Raw genomic sequence first — 25593 nt, 5'->3', positions numbered from 1 at the left:
TATTTAGTGTGTGTTAGGCCGATGGCGTTAGATTTCCATACACTCAACATTGGGGAGAAACCTCATTGGCAGTGGAGTGGCTGGTGGTACCAGCTGGGGGTCCCTTCTTTGGTCCTTTGAGTGCAGAGTCTTTGCCCTGGTCGTTCTCTGCTTTCACCGTTAGGAGAAGCCACTTGACTCATGGCTGGCAGATAGCACACCAGTTTCAGTACCTTGCTACATTTATAGAAAACCAGTGTATTAAACAGTGAGGTATAGATAGAAACTGTTTTCCAACAGTGGGTATTTGAATATTAAGAAGTAGTCAATTAGCCAGGTGTGGTGGCACACACCTGTGGTCCCAGCTACTTGGGAGGCTAAGGCAGGAGGATTGCTTGAACCCTGGAGGTCAAGGCTGCAGTGAGCCATGATTGTACCACTGCACTCCAGCCTGGGTGACAGAGCAAGACCCTGTCTCCAAAAAAAAAAAAGTAAAGACATTGTTTTCTTTAAATTTTCAAACTTATAAAAAAGAACAGAGAATAATATATTGCATACCCACGTAGTTGCCACCTTGATTTAACAAATGTTAATGATTTGTTACATTAATCAAGATTAAAAAAATAGTGTACAGTGGATAAAGTTGAAATTTTCTTTACTGTCTCAATCTCTCTCTCCCGAGCTGTAGTCACTGTCAAAGTTGGTGTGCATTCCTTCCTTTTAGGGTTATTACTATTCTAAAATGTGTGTATATGTCTATTTGTCTATCATGCAGATATTCATTCTCTTATTTTTTTCTGAACGTTTTAAAGCTTTAGTGTCACATTTAGATATTTAATCCATTTATGATTCATAATTGTGTTAGCATGAGGTAAGGGCTTAATTTTGTCTTTTTGTATGAATAACTCATCATTACTAGTTTTGTCTTTAGCAGAGTTTGTTTATGCAGGTATAAGCAAATATGAATATATATTTTATTTGTTCTCCCCTTATTTTGTATTCTTTAATTTTTAATTTTGGGGTATATGATACATGTATATACTTATAGGGTACATGAGATATTTTGATAAAGGCATACAGTGCTTAATCACATTAGGGTAAATGGGGTATCTATCACCTCAACCATTTATCCTTTATTTGTTTAACAAACAATCTAATTATATACTTTTAGTTATTTTAAGATGTACAATAAATTATTATTGACTGTAATCCCCCTGTTGTGCTATCACATACTAGATCTTATTTATTCTAACTATATTTTTATACCCATTAATCATCCCCACTTCCCCTGCAACTGCTCTTTCCAGTAGCTTCTTTTATAGGTAGTTCTATTGTTTCCATCAGTTCAATTGTTTTAATTTTTAGCTCCCACAAATAAGTGAGAACATGTGAAGTTTGTCTTTCTGTGCCTGGTGTAGTTCACATAACACAGTGACCTCCAGTTCCATCCATGTTGTTGCAAGTGACAGGATGTCATTCTTTTTTGTGGCTGAATAGTACTCCATTGTGTATATGTAGCACATTTTTGTTACGATGAACACTTAAGTTGCTTCCAAACCTTGGCTATTGTGAAATGGCGCTTCAATAAATGTGGGAGTACAGATTTACTGATTTCCTTTTTTGGGGTATATACCTAGCATTGGGATTGCAGGATCATATGGTAGCTCTATTTTTAGTCTTTTGAGAAACCTCCAAACTGTTCTCTATAGTGGCTCTAATAATTATATTCCTACCAACAGTGTACAAGGGTTCCCTTTCTCCACATCTTTGCCAGCATTTCTTACTGCTTGTCTTTTGGATAAAAGCCATTTTAACTGGGGTGAGACGATACCTCATAGTAGTTTTGATTTGCATTTCACTGATGATCATTGATGTTTAACACCTTTTCATGTGCTTGTTTGCCATTTGTGTGTGTGTCTTTTAAATTTTTATTTATTTATGTATTTATTTTGAGACGTTATCTGACTCTGTCACCCAGGCTGGAGTGCGGTGGAGCAAATTCAGCTCACTGCAACCTCTGCCTCCCGATCTAAAGTGATCCTCCCACCTCAGCTTCCTGAGTAGCTGGGACCACAGGTGCGACTATACCCGGCTAATTTTGTGTATTTTTGGTAGAGATGAGTTTTCACCATGTTGCCCAGGCTGGTCTGGAATTCCTGAGCTCAAACAATCCACCTTCCTTGGCCTCTCATAGTGCTGGGATTACAGGCGTGAGCCACCATGCCTGGCCTGTCCGTCTTGTTTTGAGAAATATCTATTCAGGTCTTTTGCCTGTTTTTAAATTGGATTATTAGATTTTTTCCTGTTGACTTGTTTGAGCTCCTTAAATATTCTGGTTATTAATCACTTGTCAGAAGAATAGTTTGCAAATTACTTTTTCCCATTCTGTCGGTTGTCTCTTCACTTTATTGATTGTTTCCTTTGCTGTGCTGAAGATATTTAACTTGATGTGATCCTATTTGTCCATTTTTGGTTTGATTGTCATGGGGTATTCAGATCATAGCACATTCAAAGCATAGCACTAGTTTGTACATTTTTTTTTCTTTTAAACTTCATGCATTTTGCATACAATTTAAGAAATCTAACCCAGGGTCACTAAAATTTTCTCCTATGTTTTCTTCCAGATATTTCATAGTTTTATCTCTCACATTTAGTTCTATTTCTGACTCATTTCAAGTTTTGCATATTGTGTACAGTAAGGATAAAATAAGCAAATATGTATATGCACTTGCATATGAATATCAAATTTTTCAGTACCATTGTTAAAAAGATTATCTTTTCCCTCAACTGAATTGTCTTGACAATTTTGTTGAAAATCAGTTGACCCATATGGGTGTGGATCTGTTTCTGAGCTTTCTATTTTTTTCCATTGATCATTATGTCTTTTTATGCCAATACCACACTGTCTTGATTCCTGTATCTTTATAATATAACTTGAGATCAGGTAGTATAATTACTCCAACACCCTTTTTCCCCCAAAATGTTTTTTGGCTCTTCTGGTCCTTTGTGTTTTCACATAAATTTTAAAACCAGCTTGTCAGTATCTAAAAAAAAATGCCTGCTAGAATTTTGATTGGGTTTGTCTTGAATATGTAGATTAATATGGGAAAATTGTCATTTTAACAATAGTGAGTCTTCCAAACATTGACCATGGTATATCTCTTCATTTAGTTACTTCTTTGATTTCTCTCCTCAGTGTTTATAGTTTTTAACTTACAGGCCTTACATTTCTTTTGTTAAATCTATTCCAAGAATTTAATATTTTGGGGGGATGCTGTTGTAGATAGCATTTTTTAAACAGGAAAAAATACATATAAATTTTATTATTACATGCACATGTACGCATGGGAGTCAAGCAAGGATATAAATACTCAGAGAAAGATAAGATGGTTCATGCTTGTATACCATCTTTTGGGGGCCAGATGGGAAGGCCATTTTTTGGATACATAATAACTGTACATATTTATGAGGTACATGTGATATTTCTGTACATGCATACAATCTATAATGATCAACGCAGGGTATTTAGGATATCCATCACCTAAAATGTTTATCAATTCTTTGTGTTGGGAACATTTCAAATCTTTTCTTCTAGCTATTTTGAAATATGCAAATTATTGATAACTATAATCACCCCAGTCTGTGATCACACACTACAATGTATTCCTTCAATATAACTGTATGTACGCATTAACCAACCTCTCTTCACCGCCCTTCTCCCCCTTCCCAGCATCTGGTAGCCATCATTCTACTCTCTGCCTCCAGGAGATCTCCTTTATTTTAGCTGTCACATGAGTGAGAACATGCAAAATTTGTTTTTCTGTGCCTAGCTTATTTCACTTAACATGATGCTATCCAGTTCCATCCATGTTGCTGCAAATGACAGGGTTTCATTCTTTTTATGGCTGAATAGTATTCCATTGTGTATATATACCACATTTTCTTCATTTATTTGTTGATTGACACTTAGGTTAATTCTATATCTTGGCTATCATGAATAGTGTTGCAGTAAACATGGGGATGCTAATATCCCTTTGACATACTGACATCCTTTCCTTTGGATAAATACCCAGTAATGGGATTGCTGGATCATGTGGTAGTTCTGTTTTTAGTTTTTTGGGAAACCTCCATACTGTTTTCCATAAGGGCTGTACTAATTCATGTTCCTGTCCACAGTGTATATGAGTTCTCTTTTCTCTCCATCCAGGCCAGCATCTGTTATATTTTGTGGTTTTGGTGATAGCCATTCTAACTGGGGTGAGATGAAAGCTCACTGTGGTTTTGATTTTAATTTTCCTGATGATTAGTATTCTTGAGCATTTTTTTCATATACATGTTGGCCATTCTTTTGAGAAATGTCTATTCAGATCCTTTGTCCACTTTTTAATGGGATTTTTTTTTTTTTTTGCTCTTGATTTGAGTTCCTTATATATTCTGGATATTAGTCCCTTGTTGGATGAGTAGTTTGCAAATATTGTCTCCCATTCTGTAGTTTGTCTCTTTATTGATTGTTACTTTTGCTGTGCAAAGGCTTTTTAGTTTTATAGGGTCCCATTTGTCTATTTTTATTTATTTCTATGCATTTGAAATCTTAGCCATAAAATCTTTGACTAGACTAATGTCCTGAAGTGTTTCCCTGTTTTCTTCTAGTAGTTTTATAGTTTTGGGTCTTATGTTTAACTCTTGAATTCATTTTGAGTTGATTTTTGTGATAGGTGCCCAGTTTCATTCTTCTGTAATATGGATATTCAGTTTTCCCAACACCATTTATTGAAGATATTATTCTCTCCTCTGTGTTTTTCTGGTACGTTTGTTGAAAAATCAATTGGCTGTAAATACATGGATTTATTTCTGGGTTCTCCATTCTATTCCATTGGCTTGTGTCTCAGTTTTTATACCAGTAGTAACCTGTTTTGGTTACTATAGCTTTATGGTGTATTTTGAAGTCAGATGGCATGATACCTCCAGCTTTGTCCATTTTGCTCAGCATTGCTTTGACTATCCAGGGTCTTTTGTGGTTTATATGAATTTTAGGGTTGTTGTTTCTATTTCTCTGAATAATACATTGGTATTTTGATAGGGATTGCATTTAATCTGTAGATTGCTTTGGATAATACAGTCATTTTAACAATATTGTTAGAGCCTATTTGCATAGTACGTTTTTCCATTTGTTTGTATTCTCTTCAATTCCTCTCATCAGTGTTTTGTTATTTTTGTTGTAGAGGTCTTTCACCCTTGGTTAAATTTATTCCCAGGTATTGAATATTTTTTTGTAGCAATTGTAGATGTGAGTACTTTTTTTATTTCTTTTTCAGTTAGTTTATTATTACTGATTTTTGTAGTTGATTTTGTATTATGCAGCTTTACTGAATTTATTGATCAGATCTAAGAGTTAAAAACAAACAGTGGAGTCTTTAGGTTTTTCTATATATAAGATCATGTCATGTGCAAAGAGGGACAATTTGGCTTCCTCTTTTCCAGTGTGGTTGCCTTGGATTTCTTTCTCTTGCCTGATTGCTCTGGCTAGGACTCCCAGTACTAAGTTGAATGAGAGTTGTGAAAGTGGGGCATTGTCTACTAAGCCAGATGATGGCAGAACAAAAAAATAAAACTAAAGGCAAATACTCCTGATAAACACAGATGCAAAAATCGTCAACAAAATACTAGCAAACCAAATCAAGTAATGTATCAAAAAGATAATATACCATGATCAAGGGGGATTTATCCCAGGGATGCAACGATGGTTCCACGTATGCAAATCAATAAATGCAATATATCACATCAACAGAATGAAGGACAAAAACTGTAAGATCATCTCAATAGACATAGAAAATGCGTTTGATAAAATTCAACATCCCTTCATCATAAAAAAAAAAAACTCTCAAAAAATTACACATTAAAGGAACATACCTCAACACAGTAAAGGCCATATGTGACAAACCCATAGCTTACATCCTACTGAATGGGGAAAAGCTGAAAGCCTTTCCTCTAAGAACTGGAAAAAGACAAGAAGAACCCATGTTTATTGTGTGCTTGTTTGTTGTTGTTGTTGTTTTGAGACAGGGTCTCACTCTGTCACCCAGGCTGGAGTGCGGTGGTGCTATCTCAGCTCACTTCAACCTCTGCCTCCCAGGCTCAAGCGAGTCTCCCACCCCAGCCCCCCGAGTAGCTAGGATGACAGGCATGCGCCACTACACCCAGCTAATTTTTGTATTTTTAGTAGAGATGGGGTTTCCCATGTTGGCCAAGCTGGTCTCGAACTCCTTAAGTGATCCACCCACCTCGGCCTCTCAAAGTGCTGGGATTACAGGTGTGAGCCACCATGCCCGGCTGAATGTTTCTTTTCTTCTTATATTGATATTTGTGTATGTGTTATAACAATTCCTTCTTTTAATGTTATGGATTGGCTTTTTTAGGGAAAGACTTTTTTTCTGTAGATGTATCTATATTGTTGCTGGGGAAAGGTGTTTTGGCTTTGATTCTGGGTGGGTACAGTAGTGTAGTCTCCGTATGATTTCTTCACCTTTACTCAGACTAGTTTCCTGGCTTCTCAGTGGTGTAGGCTGTAATTGTTGGTGGAGGCTGTGACAAGACTTTGCTGGGGACTGATATGCCAGATGGGCTGGTCCTCTGGAATCAGTAGTAGCAGTGGCATTCTAGGAATGCCAGTCTTTGAGCTCCCTTGGGCCTCCAGGTGGTATGCTTGGGTGCTGGCAGTGCCAGTGGCCGACCAAGTGGGTGGGTCCTTGGATCCCCTGGGTAACGTGTGAGGAGTTGACAGTGGTGGTAGCAGTGGTGTGCCAGTCCTTGCACCACTCAGCAGCATGTGTGGCTTTTAGTGGTGGCAGCAGGCTTGATAAGCTAGTCCCTAGACCTCCAGATGGCATGCAGTGATGGGTGGCACTGGTGGCAGGATAGGCTAGGTTTTGCTCTGGAGAACTGTCCTGCATACTGTAGAATGTTTACCAGCATCCCTGTTCTTTAGCCAGTAAATGCCAGTAACATCACATGGGAACTTGTTAGAAATACAGTTTCACAGGCCCTGCTGCACTCCACTGAGTCTAGAAACCAAGGTGATGTGGCCCAGCATTCTGTGCTTTAACAGCCCTCAGGTGATTCTAATGTATGCTCAAGCTTGAAATTCCACTGCCCTGGTAGATTGCAAGGCTCCCTCTGCCCCCAGAAAGAACTTGTGTTAGTCAAGGTTCTCTAAAGGGACAGAACTGATGGGGGTGTGTGTGTGTGTGTGTGTGTGCGCACATATACATATATGCATACACACACATATCTATATATGAGAGTTTATTATGAGAATTGACTCATATCATCACAAGGCGAAGTCCCACACTAGGCCATCTGCAAACTGCGGAGCTGGGAAGCCAGTCCGAGTCCCAAAACCTCAAAAGTAGGGAAGCCGACAGTGCAGCCTTCACCTGTGGTCAAAGGCCCGAGAGCCCCTGGCAAAGCGCAGGTGTAAGACCAAGAGTCCAAAAGCTGAAGAACTTGGAGTCTGATGTTCAAGGGCAGGAATCATCCAGCATAGGAGAAAGATGGAGGCCAGAAGACTCAGGTCTGTCTTCCTCTTCCACGTTCCTCTGCCTGCTTTTATCCTAGTTGTGCTGGCAGCTGATTAAATGGTACCCACCCAGGTCGAGGGTAGGTCTGTCTCTCCCAGTCCACTAACTGAAACATTAATCTCCTTTGGCAACACCCTTACAGACACAGCCAGGAACAATACTTTGCATCCTTCACATGCAATCAAGTGACACTCAATACAGTGTCACATCACAGAACCATTATTATCACTATATCGTTGACTAGCATAATGGCAAATTTGTGCTTATTGACCAATTAGTAATTGCAGAGCTTAATCTTTTTAAGGTAGCTTTAGCCAGGCCATTCAGAGAGATGTGTATGTACTTTCTACACATTTATGTAAAAGAACACCAGTTGGGAAGAGGATTTGAACTGAAATGGGACTACAAAAGGTAGTCTCCAGTGAGAGATAGACTTTGTTTCAATAAAAAGAATAGATTTTAGTAAAATCCTGTCTGAAAATGGAGAGAACATGTGAAAGGTACAGAATGACCAATCTCTTAGAAGTGTTAAGCAAGACTTGGATGTTAGTTAAGGTGAAGCTTTCAGTAGTAATGCAGGATAAGGAGAATGGCAGACCTAGACTCTTAAGCTTCCTTTCCAGGTTTTGTGTTTTAGGGTTTTCTTTATCTTTTTTTCTCCTGTGGCACGTAGCTCTAATCTTCTTTGATAGCTACTTGGTGCTTTCTGAGATTTAGCAGTTTTCCTGCATGTATGGTCTTTGACCTTTCCCAGGAGTTGGCATGTGCACTCCAGTGTGGGATTCTTTCCTGTGTAGTTCTCTACTGCCTTTGGAAACAGCGCTTTGTGATTACATTGACAGGAGCTCCTCTTACTATCTGCTTATTTTCAGAAAGAGGTTATTTCTCATTCTTGTTATAAGGGTTATTATCTAGATCTGGCCTGTTATGCTCTTCTTTTGGTGTGAACAGAATAGAGGGGATTTCTATGCTGGGTTTTAAATAAGGAACATTTGTAACTTAAACTTTCAGAAGATATCTCACATGAAACTGGCTGCCTGCCACAGGAGTAACTTAGATCTCTCCACCTTGTTGTCAGGAGCCTGGAACAGAGATTTTTGCACTGGATATGAGATTAGATTGACTTTTAAGGGCTCGTCTGACTCTTTGCCTTTCAAGTTTTGATCAGAAGTCTCAGCTTTTTTTCTCCAGGTTTAGATTTAACAATCTAAACCTAACTCTAACATTGGTACGTAGTGCCTAATAAATGTTGCTTAAGTAAAATGAACTTGGAAACATTCTTCATGGTATCCTCTTTTTTCTCTTGCAGTTAAAAGGGCCAAATTCCAGGGTTCACCAGGTAAGGCCAGCCTTCTATTATGTCTTTTCCTCTTGTATTTGCTGTTATTTCAAAACAATTTAAAAAAATTATGAATTCATTGATCAAATTCAGTAATTTAATTCATTACTTCACTAAATTAATTCATGAAATCATTGATCTAGTGAAAAATTAGTTTTCTTACCTCTTGGCTAACCCAATTCTACTTCGCAATAATAACTATACATTTAGAGGTTTTGATATACCTTTTCCGACTTTTTCTCGGAAAAAAGTCTGAAATAGTGTAAAAGGATAAATATTGACAATTAGTGGAAACAATTTTTTTTTTTACTTTAAGTTCTAGGGTACATGTGCACAGCGTGCAGGTTTGTTACATAGGTATACATGTGCCATGTTGATTTGCTGCACCCATTAACTCGTCATTTACATTAGGTATTTCTCCTAATGCTATCCCTCCCCCAGTCCCCCACCCCACGACAGGCCCCAGTGTGTAGTGGATAAATATTGAAATATCAATGTATCATGTCTTGCAGTTCATGAACCTGTTTCAGCTTGAGAATATGTGTATATGTATCTATTGGGTCATATATAAAATTTCTTAAAATTTAAAATATTCAAATAGACCGTGTGAAACATATCTTATGCAACCTGCTTTTCCCCCCAGCAACACATCATGAAAGTGTATGTGTGTGTGTGTGTATGTGTGTGTCTGGTTCATTCTTTTAAGGTGCTGTACAGAATTTTGTTGTAGATTTGTACCCTAATAGGTCCCTGATTGATTAATACTTGATTAATATTTAGGTTCCCAAATTTTTGCTATTACAAATAATAAATGTTCTTGTGCACTTCTCATTGCTTGCTTTTGCAAATGTGTCTATGTACTAGATTCAGAAGTAGAATTGCTGGTTCAAAAGTATATATATATTTTTAAAAATTTGATAACTCCTGCCAAATTGTTCTCCTGCAAGTTTTTACTGTATATACTGAGACCAAAAGTTTATGAACATTTATTTTCCCAAATCCTTATCAACATTCGATATGAAACTTTAAAATCTCTGTCCATCTGAAGATTAAAAATGGTATTTCCTTATTTTAATATGCATTTCCTCAATTTTGATTGTCACATTAGGAAGATTTCCTCTGGTTACTGCTGGGGAAGGAGGGAGGGGAGCTGGAGCATTACTGGAAATATATGAATATGCTTGAGAACTCAGGAAAACCTGAAAACTGGACCTTGGGTGCAACAGTAATGAAAGCAGTTTCTGAGCAGTTTCTTGTTTTAAAGGTTATTATCTTTCTGTCTTTGCTGGCTCTTTTTTTCTGAGAATCTGCTCTGTTGTTTCTCTCCCAGCTGGTTTTCTATGCTTACCCATCTTGCACCCATAATAGCTGCCTCAATATACCCCTTCCTTTTAGCTTCAGCACCAACCACCAGTTGTCAATATTTATCCTTTTACCCTATTTAAAATCTTTTGAGAGGGAATCAGGTTTGTTTCAGCTTTTGGCCAGCTCATGGATTGGCTGCTCTTGGGTTATTTACTCTTGGTCTGGTCAGCTGTGTGTGATTGGATGTTGGGGTGGAGTACAAAATAATGTGATATAAAACATAGCTCAGTGGCCTACTGCACTACTACTACTGGATATGGATGGAGATTCCCCTTGTATGGGCTTTTATCCTCATATATCTTTAATATAATTATAAATTTTCCATGTTGATAAGTATAAAACCACACCATTTTAAATGATATTTAAAAGAAAGACTTACCTTCAGCCGAAAGTGTATGACGGGTTCCATTTTCTCATATCTTCTGTAACATTAGGTAATCATGTTAAGCAATGTTTGCCAATTTGATGAGTCAAAGTGATAGTTTGCTATTTTTTCATTGTATAACATTAGGATTAATTTCTTACATAGAAAAGCAAACCCTCAATTCAGTGCCCCTAATCATGGCTGACGTGGATGTAGTGAGGCGAGTGCCAAATGTGCTGTAGTAAGAATTGGGTGAGACGCCTGAGTTTGAAGTTTCAGGCCACCACCTTTGTTTAGCAATCAACTTGTTTGGTACTCAACTCTCAGGTTAGAAAATTTCCTTTTCTCAACTCTGTGATAATATTTCTTTTTTGGCTGGGCGTGGTTGCTCATGCTTGTAATCCCAGCAGTTTTGGAGGCCAAGATGGGTAGATCACTTGAGGTCAGGCATTTGAGACCAGCCTGGCCAACATGGTGAAACCTCATCTCTACTAAAAATACAAAGGTTAGCTGGGCATGGTGGCACACACCTATAATCCCAGCTACCTGGGTAGCTGAGGCATGAGAATTGCTTGAACCTGGTAGGTGGAGGTTGCAGTGAGCCAAGATCATGCCACTGCATTCTGGTCTCAGTGACACAGCAAGACTCTGTCTCAAAAAAAAAAAAAAAAAAAGATTTCTTTTTATGTAACTTGTGCTTTAGGCCAAACTGAGTAGATCGAGCTTGAAATCTAATTTCTTTGTGAAGATTTTTCCTTAATTTTTGTCCCTGTTAACAGCTCTGCAGTTCTTTATCACTGTTTCTTTTTTCCTTCTGGTATGTATCTCTTTCTACATTTTATTAAATTTATGTACCTTATCTTTCCTAGTAGATCAATTCGATTTGGATTTTTCCCCCCAGACGGCAAGTGGGCTATATAATTAACATAGTAGGTTAGGATTAACATTGTAATAGATTAAATAAATTAGAACAGGAAATATCAATGTATCATATCTTGGCATTCATGAATCTGTTTCACTTTGAGTGTGTGTGTATGCATATCTGTTGGGTCATATATAAAATTTCTTAAAATTAAAAAAATAGTAATTTAGATTATGCTCTTGAAGATAGTACATAGTTTTATAATTTTGGCAACTCTGCTATGTCTTGAATGAGGCTATATTGTACAATATAGCTTAATTTTTTCCTGCATATGTAATACTTTAATTTCTATATTGCTTAATTCCAAGGGCTTTGTGAGATGGGTAACAATCTGAGCACTAAGTATTGTCTCCATTTTGTATTTTTTCAAAGATAAATTTAACACATATGTGACCCTGAAAGTACAGAATGTGAAGAGCACAACTGTAGCAGTTCGTGGTGATCAGCCTTCCTGGGAACAGGATTTCATGTTGTAAGTAGTTTGCAGCAGCAGCGTGCCTACATATTTCATAATCTTTTTAAGGGAATTGCACTGGATGAAACAATTAGAAGATTTTGTGTATTTTTGAGATTTATAAAATGTACTGGCACTGTTAAATACTCTTTTGAAAACTGTGGAGTTATAGAAATAAGTGAGGTTCATGGTACATGAAGCACAACTGCAGTTTTGTTTTCTCGTGGATTCGTAATTTGTTCTTAGAGATGAATGATAATACAGGTAAACTCCCAATTGATTTATGTTGGTGAAAAACTACATAGGCAGATTTTCTCAGTGGTCAGAATTAGAATAGAGTACAACAGACTTAGCATGACATTAAACATAACTTCATCTTTCTTTGATTCTCAGAAGGCTCTTTGAAGGAATGTGGCCATGCATGTGAGAGACTGTATCTTCATGTGTACCTCAGTCATCTGTTTTAGAGGCTGAAGATTTCTGTGCTTATAAACCTTTTGCTTTATGGAGTAAAATGTCCTATATTCAATTAATTAAAATGAATAAATATTAGTAGAATTTCTCGTGTATGACAAAGTTTAGTATATTATGATTTTAATTAAACTTTGGCTTAAAAACTTGTTATTTCTTTCTTTTGTCCCCTTTAGTTTCAGGATTTTTTTGTTCCTGTTCTACAAAAGGGGAGAAAAGTATAGAATATATTGAAGGACTGGGCAAATCATTTAGCTTCATAGGGCACTAGTTTCCTTATCTGTAAAGGTCTTCCTTTCTCAGAAGATTATGCTTGTTTTTTTTTTGGGAGTTGGAGGTACAGAAGATAGTTAGAAACCTAAAGCTGGCACTCAGGGAAGAAGTCTGCTTTGGAGAAATGTTTTGGTCAGTTGAAGCCATAGGTGAAGATGAGAAAGCTTAGGGAGAGAATGTGTATGGTGAGAAAAGGGACTGGGGTAGAAGCTGGAGAGTGGCAGCATTTAATGAGGGGACAGAGGGAACTAAAAAGGATTGAACAGAGAGGTAGGAGAGCCAGGAGATAATGGTGTCCTGGAAGCTGAGGGAGAACTGGGCTTCAAAGAGAAGGAGGCCAATGGTGTCATGTTTCTTTCTCACTGGTTGCTTCTCTCTCAAGATTATATAAGCCTCATTTATTCCCTCTCTCAGTGACAGTGATATGAGACTGAGAGCACCTGTTTCCTTCTTTACACATGCAGTGTACAGAGTCAGCTACAAATGGTTTATGCAAGTCTGTTTCCATACCAGTATGTTAGCCATAGTCCTGGCTATGGTTTATAAACCTAGCACTTCCAGTTGGCTATAACCATAATTTCCAGTTATAACTGTTCCCATCATGTGAGGCAGAGTGATCTTCTGCAGCCTCTCATCAGCATAGCTAGCGTTATTCTTACGTGTTTATTTTCCAATTTCCCATAGCACTTCCCCTTTCGACCCTGCTGTGATATGTGTGAATTTTCTTCCTGTCTCCCACGTTGAGATGCTGTGTGAATTTTGCCCTCTCTTCTTTTACACGTGGGTTTTATTAGCTACTTGCTCTACTTTTCTGCTCTTCCTACTCCTTATTCCTCCTATCCTGTCCTATTTTATTTATTTACTTATTTTTTTTGGTTCACTCCTTGCAGAACTTAGTCTACTACCCTGTCCTTTTGTCACCGGAATCTCCAGTGCTGGTTTCCTATCTCCCGTTCTCGTTTTTCCTTCTCCATGATGTATTATGTGGCAGTATCTAATATTCGTTTTGGTATTTCTTATATTATTTTTTTTTAATACTTTCATATCTTGTTTTTAGGATTAGATTGTTCATTTCTTAAGGGTAAGGTGGGCATCTTCACTATTTGTGTGCATTTGTGTAGCCCAGAGTCTGCTATACACATGTTTATGTATATTGTTGATTGAATTAACAGAGAAGAAACTTCCCTAGGGTCCTGGGTATGAAGCATAAATAGAGCTCTCAGACCTCTCTTAGCTGGACCTGCTGAGCAAATGTAGGTGAGATGAGAAGCTTCTTATAGAATATATACTCATTGTTTGGGCCTTCTCCCTGGAGAGTTCTCTGAAGAGCAGATTTTCTTCTTTATCTGTTCAAGTCAAGCTGTTGAAGACCTCTGGCTATTTCTTCTGTCTGTTGGCTTGAGATGCTATTTGGGAGTTGATTTGGGAATATTATATATGTATCCCCAAGCAATTTTTCTTTTTTTCTTTATTTTGTGGGACAGGGTCTCACTCTGTTGCCCAGGCTGGAGTGCAGTGGCACCATCTTGGCTCACTGCAGCCTTGATCTCCTGGGCTCAAATGATTTTCCTGCCTCAGCCTCCTGAGTAACTGGGACTACAGACACATGCCACCATGTCTAGCTAATTAAGAAAAATTTTTTTAGGAGACACTAGGTTTTGCCATGTTGTCCAGGCTGGTCTCAAACTCCTGGGCTCAAGTGATCTTCCCACCTCAGCCTCCCAACATATTGGGATTACAGGCATGAGCCATTGCACCTGGCCCAAGCAATTTTTCGATTCCATATTCAAGTGACAGATAAGTCCAAGGGATTTGAGGATGTCGCATATATTTTCCAAGACTAATTGGTTAATTAGGCTGAATTAAATTATGTGACAAAAAGCTTAGTTTCTACACTGTGAACACTGTAACTTAGTGGCTAGGCTTATTCATCTACTTTGTGGCTCTGAACAGCTCTCCAGATAGCTTAGAAGTTTTTGGACACAAAAACTGAGTCCTATATGTTTCTTCTCCAAAGCACCAAGTCGTATGTCTTGTAAGTGCTCAGGAAATGCTAATTAAATGAATAAATTAACTCAGTACATTCTATGCTGTATTATATTTATATAAAAGGGACAAATTTTCTTTGCTTTATTCATTTTCAACACCTGACATGAATTCTGTGGCTGTCATTCTGTATCTCAGACTTGTGAATCTGAGAACATTTATTTTATAGCACAACAGGGATCCCAACTTTCTCTAAAGTACAAACTTGAAGCTTCTACTTGTGATATATAGCTGTTGTTTTCCTGAGAATGCCTTTCTGCTTTCTCTGCTGGAATTGGTCTTTTCTCATCTTTCTTGGATTACCCCTCAAGTAACCTTGTGTTTCAATAAGAGCTTTCTGGAGAACGTTTTTAGCATTAACACAAGTACTATTTGCGTATTCTAGTTTAAGACTGGGATTATGTTTGAGTTAGTCCTTCCAAGCAGATATTCAACCGTGTATGATACTGCTTTTAAATAGTGCTTATCTGGCTCTTTATGGAATGATTTCTTTTCGAATTTTTTCCCCTGGTTATTATTATAGGAAAATCATTATATTTATCATTATCCCATGGTAATAGTTTTGCTTATAAGTGACAGTGCCTAGCTTAATAATGATTAATGAGTCTCCAGGGACTGAGTGGTGTGAACTAGCACACTCTAGAGCCCCTCACTTGCCTATGACCACATGTTCCTATCAAACTTATATGTTCTCAGGGACCCTACTTCTACCTGGACTCCCTTTCATAAATCCCCCCCTCCCCCTGGCTTTTTTGGTGGGGATGGAGTCTGGCTCTGTCACCCAGGCTGGGGTGCAGTGGCATGATCTTGGCTCTGCCTCCTGGGTTCAAGTGATTCTTGTGCCTCAGCCTCCCAAGTAGCTGGGATTACAGGCGTGCGCCACCATGCCCAGCTAATTTTTGTATTTTTAGTAGAGACAGGGTTTGCCACGTTGGCCAAACTGGTCTCAAACTCCTGACCTCAGGTGATCCGTGCACCTCCCAAAGTGCTGGGATTACGGGCTTGAGCCACCATGCCCGGCCTTATAAATCTTGTAAAGTAGACTTACCTTTCCTAAAAGTTTCCTGTATACAATGTGTAGTTTAAGTTGAAGCAGTGTTAGTTAACAATAAAACGTATAGAACTGTTGCCTATGGTGGAAATTGGCAGGCAGGCCTGGCAATAATGTCCTTATTACTTGGCCTCATATTGTGTGAAACTGCATTAGTCTAATTATGATTGTATCTCCAAAGCAGAAAGAATGGATAGACAAAGGCATTTTTCTTTCTTTTCCCGCCCCCCATCCCCGCTGAGGTTTAATTGGGATATAAACAACTGTAGATAATTAATGTATACAATTTAGACATGTATATACTTGTGTTACCATCACCATAATCAAGGTAGTAAATATATTTATCACCTCTAAAAGTTTACTTGTGTCCCCTTTTTTTTGTTGTATGTGTGTGTTAAGAGCATTTAATATGAAATCTACTGTCTTAAATTTTGAGGTGCACAATACCTTATTGCTAACTGGAGGCACTATGTGGTATAGCAGCAGGTCTCTGGAACTTATTTAACTGTAACAAAGGCAGTTTTCTATGGATACCTTATACAGGTTTCTTGGAGCCTAAAAATGGTCGTGGCATTCTGGGAAATTTTTATTTTTCCTGAAGACAGGATCCTGGTGAGAAAGCATTCAAAGTTTAGCAAAACAGGAGATGTAGTTGTTTCTTTCATATTGTCTAGCTTTCCTCAAAGGGCTTTCCTCTTTCCCTTAGTGAGATTAGTCGCCTGGACCTGGGTCTAAGTGTGGAGGTATGGAACAAAGGACTGATCTGGGACACCATGGTGGGGACTGTGTGGATTGCGCTGAAGACTATTCGTCAGTCGGATGAGGTCAGTCATTGCATTTTCTGTTTGGAAGTATGGTTCCCAGCCCATGCTTCTCCCCATGCTAGCTCCACTTTAGCTAATATTCATCCATGCATCTTGGATTATTATTCCCCCTTTCTAATTAGAGGGCATGCAACCTGCCTGTTCCTAACTTCACCTGAAGGTTCAGATGATTTTATTTAAGTCTGACCTACCCTGTGTCCTGTGACTGAACTCACAGGCTCCAGAGGACCTCTTCAGCCTTATCAGGTAGATAGCCCCTTCTGAGGTATGTGTGTGTTGGTGTGTGTGTTTACTTAGGGTACTTGTGGTTTCTGTGTTCTCCTCTAAGTCACTGCCCTGGGAGGAGTCCCATTAAACTTCCTTAGCCAGCTGGCTGGCTATTCTCTGCTTTGTTTCTTTGAGTTACCAAATCTCCAAGGAACTAGTTTTCAGTGCCCTTCTTCTGCATGTAAGCCTGACAGAGTTTAAGGAACTACCAGGCTTGGCAATTTGTATTCACACTGTCTCTATGCGTTATTTCTAGGATTGAACTCTTGCCTCACTTTCCTAGACTAGACCATAACTCAGCATCATTTCCCCACTTTGGACCTGGACAAAATCTGTTATATTCCTATTTGGTGTTAACATGGACCATGAGTTTTCTCTGGGAGTGGGGAAGTTGAAATTGCCTCTATTTTCCGTATTTCTTTTAGTTCTAGCTAAGTCTTTACTCCCCAGGCAGATGGGCAGTTCATTTTCATTGCTGCCCCAGTTCAATCCTATTTAGCCAGCAATGTTAGTAGCTTTTTACTGACTAGAAACAGTGATACAGTCATTAAGAACTGTGCAGGTTAAATATTGATCCACAGAGGTACTTAGTTTTAGAGTATGGTACTCCAGACATTCTGTCCTTGTTAGATCTGCAGAGCTGAGCACAGTGAAAGCTGCTCTCCCCACCAAAGAGGGAAAACAGAAGCCACATGCAGTGGAGGCAGGTGGTGACAGTGGTATGTTTGCCTTATCAGGATGTGAATGGCCCTCAGAAGCTCAAACAAGGAACTTCAGAGAAAAAAACCTGACTCTTGAACTAAGAGGGAGCCAAGAAAGATTAAACTTTAATCTTAGATCTTTGTTTCCTAGGAAGGGCCTGGGGAATGGTCCACATTGGAGGCAGAGACGTTAATGAAAGACGATGAGATCTGTGGAACTAGAAACCCAACTCCTCATAAAATTTTGCTTGATACAAGATTTGAGTTGCCTTTTGGTGAGTAAAATTTTAAAACTATTTAACAATTTTTACCATATTGTTTGGAATTGTTTGCTAGTTGTTTCATTAATGTATATTTCATCACCTCAGCCATCTCCTTTGAGGATATTCTGTCTTCATTCACTGTCTTTCTCATAACACTTCACCCAGGGAATGGTGCAAAGTAGAATATAGAATAGTGCTCATTAAAGAATCTACACTAAAAAGCATTCTCTTCAACTCATTTAATTTTCTGTGACTATTTATTATAATGACTTATGAAATATTTGCTTGTTAGATTTATTATTTTGAAAATAAACATTTATTGTCTTGAAGTGACTATATATACCTTCTGATTTGTTAAGTATTAAATAGCACTGATAAATAGAATAATAATTTAAAATGTAAATTAAATCACAATACATGCTCATGATAAAAATTCAAATAGTAAGGAAATGTACATGGATAAAGTTAAAAGTTTATTTTCCCAGTTCCTTTAATCTTCTTTGCATTCCCCAGTGTGAAACCACTGTTAACATTCTTGTATTTTGGTTTAGACACATGGTATTTATTTTCCAGAAACTTATTTTGGCAAAATTTGGATCATACCCTATGTAATATGTATTTGCTGATATATAGTGTTTTACAAACTGCTTAGACATTTATCCTGAACATCGCTCCATGTTATACTTTAAGATCTATCTTATTCATCTGAACAGATGCCTCTACCATAATTTATCTTTTTTTTTTTTTTTCCTTTTTTTGAGATGGAGTCTTGCTCTGCTCCAGGCTTTAGGGCAGTGGCATGATCTTCGCTCACTGCAACCCCTGCCTCCTGGGTTCAAGTAATTCTCATGCCTCAGCCTCCCGAGTCACTGAGATTACAGGCTTGTGCTACCACACCTGGCTAATTTTTTGTATTTTTTAGTAGAGACAGGATTTCACCATGTTGGTCAGGCTGGTCTCGAACTCATGACCTCAAATGATCTGCCCACCTCGGCTTCCTAAAGTGCTGGAATTACAAGCGTGAGCCACCATGCCCGACCTACCATAATTTATTTAAGTAATCCTTTATTGATTGACATGTAGGTTTTTTCATTTTTTTTGATGTTATATACTGCTAACTAACAACTCTGTATATCTTTGCCCATTTTGAGTCTAGAATAAATTTCTTAAAGTAGAATTGCTGGATCAAAGTATATGTACATCATTACTTTTTATGGAATCTACTAAGTTCCTTGTCCAAAAGGTTATACCAATTTATACTCTTATAAATTATATCTGGGGAGTGCCTGTTTCTGCACATCCTTGGAAGTCTTTTGTATTTCCCAGTTGTTAATCTTTATTTGATTATTTTGTATGATATCTTATCGGGGGAAATTCAGCTCCCGATATTTCATGTGGGTCCTTTTCTATTTTTCCTGTGTCGGCCAGTCTAAGAAATAAAGGGAAAGAGTACAAAAGAGGGAAATTTTAAAGCTGGGTGTCCAGGGGAGACATCACATGTCAGCAGGTTCTGTGATGCCCCCCAAGCTGCAAAACCAGCAAGTTGTTATTAGTGATTTTCAAAAGAGGAAGGAGTGTACGAATAGGGTCTGGGTCACAGAGATCACATTCTTCACAAGGTAATAAAATATCACAAGGTAAATGGAGGCAGAGCGAGATCACAGGACTGGGGCGAAATTAAAATTGCTAATGAAGTTTCGGGCACACATTGTCATTGATAACATTTTATCAGTAGACAGGGTTTGAGAGCAGACAACCGGTCTGACCAAAATTTATTAGGCAGGAATTTCCTTGTTCTAATAAGCCTGGGAGCGCTACCGGAGACCGGGGCTTATTTCATCCCTTATCTACAACCGTAAAAGACAGACGTCCCCAAAGCAGCCATTTCAGAGGCCTCCCCTTAGGGATGCATTCTCTTTCTCAGGGATGTTCCTTGCTGAGAAAAAGAATTCAGCGATATTTCTCCTATTTGCTTTTGAAAGAAGAGAAATATGGCTCTGTTCTGCCCGGCCCACAGGCAGCCAGACTTTAAGGTTATCTCTCTTGTTCCCTGAACATCGCTGTTATCCTGTTCTTTTTTCAAGATGCCCAGATTTCATATTGTTTAAACAATTTGTGCAGTTAACACAATCCTCACAGGGTCCTGAGGCAACATTCAACCTCAGCTTACAAAGATGACGGGATTAAGAGATTAAAGTAAAGACAGGCATAGGAAATCATGAGTATTGATTGGGGAAGTGATAAGTGTCCATGAAATCTTCACAATTTGTGTTCAGAGATTGTAGTAAAGACAGGCTTAAGAAATTATAAAAGTATTAATTTGGGGAACTAATAAATGTCCATGAAATCTTCACAATTTATGTTCTTCTGCCATGGCTTCAGCCAGTCCCTCCGTTCAGGGTCCCTGACTTCCTGCAACAGTATCTTGTTTTAGTTTAGTTGATTTCTATTCATTTTATTTTAATTTTTTACTGTTCATATTATTGATATTTGCATATCCTATTGTTATTGCTGTCGTTTTATGATCTCAGTGTATTTGTATCTTGTATCCTATGGTGATTTAAGCAAAAATGACATGATTTTCCAGCTAGCTCAGAAAGAACTAAACTCAGAACAACTATTATTTCAGAAAAACAGAAAGGAAGTCTTTCTTGTGGGACTGTAGACCAAGCTGCAAGTGAAGGGAAAATCAATTGGAGGGAGTGGGTCTTGGTTCAAATACCATAGATATTGGCCATTTTCACCAAATTTTAGTAGATATTCTTGAATAAATGTTTTTTCTTTTGCTGTATGCACTTAGGACCATTTCCAGAGACTTTAAATGGTTGTTTTTTTAATGTTGTATTACTTTTTGACTGATTTCACTCACTAATTACATAGTTACAAATGTTATATAAAATAGACATTATTCTTCTACTTTTAGTAGTTGATTTTATTTAAAAATCAGGGCCGGGCAAGGTGGCTCACACCTGTAATCCCAGCATTTTGGGAGGCTGAGGTGGGTGGATCATGAGGTCAGGAGTTCGAGACCAGCCTGACCAACATGGTGAAACCCCATCTCTACTAAAAATACAAAAAATTAGCTGGGCAAGGTGTCATGTGCCTGTAATCTCAGCTATTTAGGCGGCTGAGGCAGGAGAATTGCTTGAACCCAGGAGGCATGAAGGTTGCAGTGAGCCAAGATTGCGCCATTGCTCTCCAGCCTAGGCGATAGAGCAAGACTCTGTCTCAAAAAAAAAAAAAAAAAAAAAAATCAATAATAACAAAGTAACATTTATGGTGAATTATTGTGTGTTGGTGGGCATGTCACTAAGTATTTACGTATGTTAGCTCAGTTAATCCTCATTTCGGTCCTTTGACGCAGGCCTAACTATTATTCCCCACTTTAGAGATAAGCAAACTAAGACACAGAGTATTTAAGTATTTTGGCCATGGTCTGACTCTAGAGCCTGGGCTTTTAATTTTAACTATTTGTATAATACATTTAACCACTTCCTGTTGGGTATTTTGATTGTTTGAAGTTTGTACTGTTATAAATAGCGCTGCGATAAACATGCTTGTATCTCTCTATATTTTTTCTTCTTAAAACTATTTTTGTGGAGTGAGGCAGGAATAAATTAATAATGGTTTAAAAAGTTATCCAGTGAAAAGTCCCTTCAGAAATCCATTTTCTTCCTATAGGCTACCACTATTAATACTTTCTTGTGTATCTTTCCAGAGTCAGTTTCTGAATATAAGCACACACACACATGCACACACACACACACACACCACCATCTTCTTTTTAAAACGCAAATAGTAGCATATTCTAACACATTCCCTGTGCCTTGCTGTTTTGCACTTAATATGTCTTGGTGAATCATCCCACATCAGAGCATATAGACCCGCAGCAGCAGCAGCAGCTCATCTTCCACCTTGCACCTCCCACTCTCCTTCTTTGTAACAGGTGCATAGTATACCATGTTATGGATGTACCATATGGATGAGAAAGCACTATACAAATTACATTGTAGACTATTTGAAGCTGTGTGTAAGTGTTTTTAAATAAGACTTTGAAATATTGCTACCAGTTGTTAAAGAGCTAGTTGAAGGGAAGGAGCTGAAGTTTTGGACACGTGGAACAAAGGAGAAAGGAAAGGGCTATATTTGCTTTATTCATGTGGCTGCTAGAAAGTGTATCTGTTGAAATGTCTCTGAAGTTGATATGATCCATATATTACCTGAGTGTTTCTCTTTAGTGCTGGTTAGATGGTCATACTTGATGTTTTTAAAAGGTGAGTTTTGGGGAGAAGTTGTTATAGTCAATGTAAAATATTTAGAAATGAGGATATACCATTATACCATTATTTTTTAAGAATTCAAATATTTTCACTTAGAGACTCACTTAACAAATATTTGAGCATCTAATATTTTCCAGGCATAAAACCTATGAGTATTTTTTAATAGCTTCTTTTAAAAAATTTTTAATTGTGGTAAGAGACATAACTGAAAATTTAGCATCTTAACCATTTTTAAGTGTACAGTTCACTAGTGTTAAGTACCTTCACATTGTTGTGCAACAGATATCCAGAACTTTTTCACCTTGCAAAACTAAAACTCTGTCTCCATCAAATAACTTTTCATTTCCCCATCCCCACAGCCACTGGCAACGACCATTCTTTCTTTTCTGTGAATTTGACTACTTTAGTTACTTTAGATAAGTGAAATCATACAGTATTTGTCTTTTTTTGTGATGGACTCATTTCATTTAGTGTAATGTCCTCAAAGTTTATCCATGTTATGGCATGTGGCAGGATTTTCTTCCTTTTAAGGCTGAATAATGCTCCATTGTATGTAAATCTCTCATTTTGTTAATCCTTTCATCCATTAGTGGACACTTGGGTTGCTTCAACTCTTGGCTATTGTGAATAATGCTACTAGGAACTTGGGTGTGCAAATATCTCTTTGAGATCCTGGTTTCACATCTTTCGTATATATAATCCAAAGTGGGAGAATTATGTCACATGGTAATTCTACTTTTAATTTTTTTGGGAGAAAACCTTTGAATTTTGAGCATCTCAATATCTCAGCATGTAACTTTTCTTCTAAGCTAATCCTTTGGATGGTTTTGGTCTTGCTGAGGGAAAGGTAGTATGGTTACATAGAAAGAATATAGTTTTTGGAATCATACAAACCATGGTTTGAATCATGGCTCATCTCTATAAACTGTGACCCTGACCAGATTATTTTACCTCTCTGAGCTTCAGCTTCTTCATCTACAAAATAACAATGGGAATAACAGTACATTGTATTGGTTTTTGTGAAGAGTAAAGATAATATTCATGACAAGAACCAAACCATCAGTTAAAACTTGTGCATCACTACCACCCTCTGACTTCAGTCATTAGACAGAGTAAAGTATTATCTGCTGATGATTTACTACCTGCTGATGTGATTTCTTTTCTTTTTCTTCTTTTTTTTATGGTAGATATCCCAGAGGAGGAAGCCAGATATTGGACCTACAAATGGGAGCAAATCAATGCCTTGGGAGCTGACAATGAGGTAGGAGCAGCCTTATTTGCAGTATAGAAAGATGGGGGAAAATCTCCAATGCTCTTTATAGGTTGCCCAGGGAGGGGCCCAAGAGCATGTTGTCCTGAGAATGAAATCACTTAAATTGCATTAAAGAAGAAAAGCAGCTAGAAGATTGCCTGAAATGTCACTAGAAGGTTCCATCTCCCATTTATTCTATTCTTCCCACTCTCCCATACTGTGGTACTAGTCTGGCTGTAGACTCTTAGAGAGGGAGCTTGTACCAGGGAATCTGTCCTCTTTTGTTACACCTGTGAGTTGGAGGCATTTCTTTTGCTTCTACTGTCTCTCAGGTTTTTGGATATTATTCTTATTTGTGTCCTGTTTTTGAGGATGTTTAGACTATTGCATTGTTTGTTCTTGCTGGTCCTAACTTACCTCCAGAGATGAGGCTGGTATGTATAAGAGAACACATTCAGCTCAACCTGGGGCATCAGGATTGGAGAATGTTTTTGTTATTGCTGATGGAGGGAAAAGATGATAAATTTGTTTATTTTGGACATGTGGGCTACTAAAAAATGGGTCTGATTATAAGATATACTTTGAGTGCCAGAGGATATTTCAGCAGAAATTTTTGATAAACAATTTCATGAGATAATCTGAAGTTGAGGTTTGAATGGGGTAGGGAGCTGTAGGCATAGAGCTTCATTAATATATTAGTAACAATTGAAGTCATAGGAATGGAAAAACTTGCTCAGGTAGAGCATATGGAGACAGTATTAAAGAACAGGAACAAAATCTTGGGAAACCTTAAACATAGAATTCTGAGAAACAAAGGAGACTGAGAAAGGGCAACCTTAAAGAGAGAATAAGATAACCAGGAAAGATTAATGGAACAAAGAAAAAAAGAGATTCAAGGCAGAAATTCTTGACAGTATCACATGTTAAGTCCAGTGAATTATGAAATAGAGCTGTTGGATTTGGTGATTGATGACGAGTATACATCCATAGACTAGTACAGAAAGCCAAAATGCAGTGGTTTGATGACTGTATTTGTTTCCTACAGCTGCCATAACAAAGTACCACAAACTAGGTGACTTACAGCAACCAAAATTTGTTTTCACACAGTTCTGGAGACTGGAAGTCTGAAATTAGGCTGTCAGCAGGATCAGTTCAGCTCTGTCTAGAGGCTCTGAAGGAGGAAGCATCCTGTACCCTTCTCCTACCTCTGATAGTTGCTGGCAGTCCTTGCTGTTCCTTAGCTTGTAGATGTATCATTCTAATCTCTGCCTCCGTTGTCATGTGCCTCCCTGTGTGTCTCTCTGTGTCTTCACAATGCATTCTCCTGTCTCTGTGTGTCTGTGTCTAAATTTCCATTTTTCTTGTAAGGACAACAGTCATTCAATTAATTTGATTATATCTGCAGAGACCTTGTTTCCAAATAAGGTCATATTCACAGATACTTAGGGTTAGAAGTCTAACATATCTTTTAGGACATAGTTCAACCCACAGTGAGTTAAATGAAAGATGAAGAAATGGCATTTGGGACAAGCAACATCTACTTTTTTCAGGGTTTTCCGTTACCTCCTTTATTCTTGGTAGGCCTTCTGTTATTAAGCTGTATAACTCTTCTCATGTCCACACCAACATCCTAACTTTTCTTCATTGTTGAAAGCTCCAGTCCTCCTCCACTTAGTAACTCTGAGCATTTGTGCTATCTTTGCATGTACTTTACTTTGTGTTTTCGTTCTTCCCAAACCTGGCTGTGGAGTGGTATTCAGCCTTTCAGACTGCCATCATCTTTGTTTTCCTAGTAAAGAAGCATGTTGTACTTTTCGTTTTATAGGCTTTACTCTGTGTCATTATGCAGAATCAGAAGAAGGGATTAAAACAATTTAAAAACCAAATATAACTTATACAAAAATTGTGGAATTTTGTAAGTTCTAATAATAATGGTTCTTGGTCTGTGGTTCCCAACTGCATATCAGATTTTTGCTTTCTGTCTTTTTTTTTTTTTTAATTATTATTATACTTTTAAGTTCTAGGGCACATGTGCACAACGTACAGGTTTGTTACATATGTATACATGTGCCATGTTGGTGTGCTGCACCCATTAACTCGTCATTTACATTAGGTATATCTCCTAATGCTATCCCTCCCCTCTCCCCCTACCCCACAACAGGCCC

At 37.9% G+C, this 25593-nt stretch overlaps 1 protein-coding gene across 2 annotated transcripts in view; it reads left to right on the top strand.

Annotated features, from left to right (window-relative positions):
• Nucleotides 1–25593, top strand: part of UNC13B (unc-13 homolog B) — a 279025-nt gene that overhangs the window by 54549 nt on the left and 198883 nt on the right. For both annotated transcript variants that reach the window (XM_054519407.2, NM_001132233.3), the window contains 5 exon segments: nucleotides 8866–8895; nucleotides 11919–12018; nucleotides 16548–16665; nucleotides 17785–17908; nucleotides 23364–23437. In XM_054519407.2, coding sequence (XP_054375382.2) covers nucleotides 8866–8895; nucleotides 11919–12018; nucleotides 16548–16665; nucleotides 17785–17908; nucleotides 23364–23437 — 446 coding nt within the window.

This window comes from Pongo abelii, chromosome 13 (assembly GCF_028885655.2).
Source record: "Pongo abelii isolate AG06213 chromosome 13, NHGRI_mPonAbe1-v2.0_pri, whole genome shotgun sequence".
Classification (NCBI taxonomy): domain Eukaryota; kingdom Metazoa; phylum Chordata; class Mammalia; order Primates; family Hominidae; genus Pongo; species Pongo abelii.
Note: the sequence above shows the minus strand (reverse complement) of the source record. Positions and strands in the feature narration are given on the sequence as shown.